The sequence below is a fragment of the Bipolaris zeicola genome, assembly GCF_000523435.1.
Source record: "Bipolaris zeicola 26-R-13 unplaced genomic scaffold scaffold_700, whole genome shotgun sequence".
Classification (NCBI taxonomy): domain Eukaryota; kingdom Fungi; phylum Ascomycota; class Dothideomycetes; order Pleosporales; family Pleosporaceae; genus Bipolaris; species Bipolaris zeicola.
Window position 1 is genome coordinate 1 of NW_006912749.1, and position 1,755 is coordinate 1,755.

The 1,755-nt window shown below is 45.9% G+C and overlaps 1 protein-coding gene across 1 annotated transcript; it reads left to right on the forward strand.

Moving 5' to 3' along the window:
• Positions 1-107: 107 nt before the first annotated feature.
• Positions 108-1,398, forward strand: COCCADRAFT_31597 (uncharacterized protein; the record flags this gene model as incomplete). Its single annotated transcript, XM_007720844.1, has 1 exon — positions 108-1,398. A coding segment is annotated over one exon (1,291 nt), but the record flags the coding sequence as incomplete, so codon positions are not given.
• Positions 1,399-1,755: the final 357 nt, after the last annotated feature.

Sequence of the window (1,755 nt, forward strand, 5' to 3'; positions counted from 1 at the left end):
AGCTATATTGAGCGCGCTGTGGTGGTAGTGGGCAGCTTCAAAAGTCAAAAATAGTTGGTGTTGGCGGAATAGTTGGGGTGGCCACTTCTGGGTCTGGCCACTGTTAGGTATTACGTGCCTGGACTTGAGCCTAGTCAAGCATCATGTGAATCTGCTCAGCCGAAGATCCCCAGGCCGTCCCGCTACTTCAAGAACAGCTGTTGCAAGTATGGCTCAGCATGCAAATTCTCCCATGATCTGCCTTCCACAAATGGAAATAAGACACATAATTCTAAAGGACGATCACGCCAACCTGAGGAGACTCCTGAGCAACAACAAGCTAGAGTGGATTACAATGCATGGCGCCGACTCATCAAAGTTACACCTATTAGAAACGATAAGAGAACAATGGAACAGCTTTGGAGTAGTGGCCTTGCCATCTTGAGTGGCGACAATCTAGAATGGCAGCAAATGTTGCCACGCGATTTGGACAGCGACGACTATCGAGGCCGGGAACATATCAAGGCCTTGCTGGAGCTGCAATCAAGCCCAGGAAAAGAGCAGGAACTCGTTCTTATCGTGTGTTCGTTTCTCTCTGTCATCACTCATCGGGCTTTCTTGGACTGCCTCTCCGTTGATACCTCTGTCGGAGCACTCTACAATTTCGTGAGTGGCACAAATGGAAACCGCGCTATTCCTTTCTTCCAACATCTTTCTCAAACACTCGTAGAGTCCCACCTCACATCCGCCAACTCTTCAAAAATGATTCAGAATACTTTGCAGACCATGCCAGTTGCACTTCGAGAACTTGTTAGAAGAGAGCCTCGCGCTCGATTCAACGAAAACATCACGTCTTTACTCGATTTGATGGAAGAAGCGACTAAAGTAATCGTTGGAGATACCCGGGATTTGATCATGCCGATCACGCTAGGTCGGATCAATGAGATACGAGCTGTTGTCGCACGAACAAATGGACTCCTTGCGCAAGAAGAAAATAATGTGCATGCAGAAACGGTCACCAAGTCGACATATCCTCGCAATCTGGTAATGCCACAAGATCGTCACGACAACGACAAGCCTGATATTGTTAATATCAAGATCTTTCCAACTTCTGAGGAAATCATGAGCGATGCAATCGACTTTTTGCCATCGACCAATCTCGACCAGCCTCACTTCCTTCAAGACAAGGTTGAGAGACATATTGACACATTCTTTCATCTTCTTCGTCACGATACTTTCGGAGAACTGAAAACGGCTCTAAGATTGTTCTTGCACACTATACAAAACGATCCGGCTTGTATCAACAATCCAAAGCTCAGTCTTGGAGATTTTCGGGCTTTCCACTACCCGGATGCATACATCAGCTATATCTCATTCGACCGTCGTCATGGTCTCGAAATAAGTATATCATTCAAATAACTTCCACAGCTACGCAGAAAATCAGCGAAAGAGAGACAAAAATGGTGGCAAGACTCAAAAAGACTTGGTGAAGGTATCCTTCTCTCATTTATCTCGGTTCGCGATGGTCAAGTTCAGCACTTGTTCTTTACTGTCAGCAGAAGATATACAGACACAAAGCACGACCGGAGCCTTACCAAGGAAGATTATCGTTGCACCATTACTTTAAAACTGGTAGCCGTTGACCAGACACAGGTAGCTTTGGCAATTTCCTTGAGCTGCAAAAGTACTCGTGGACTTCTTCTAGAGTTCCCCGGTATCATTCCCGCAACATTTGTACCAATCCTCAAGAACTTAAAGGAAATGCAAAAGCACAGC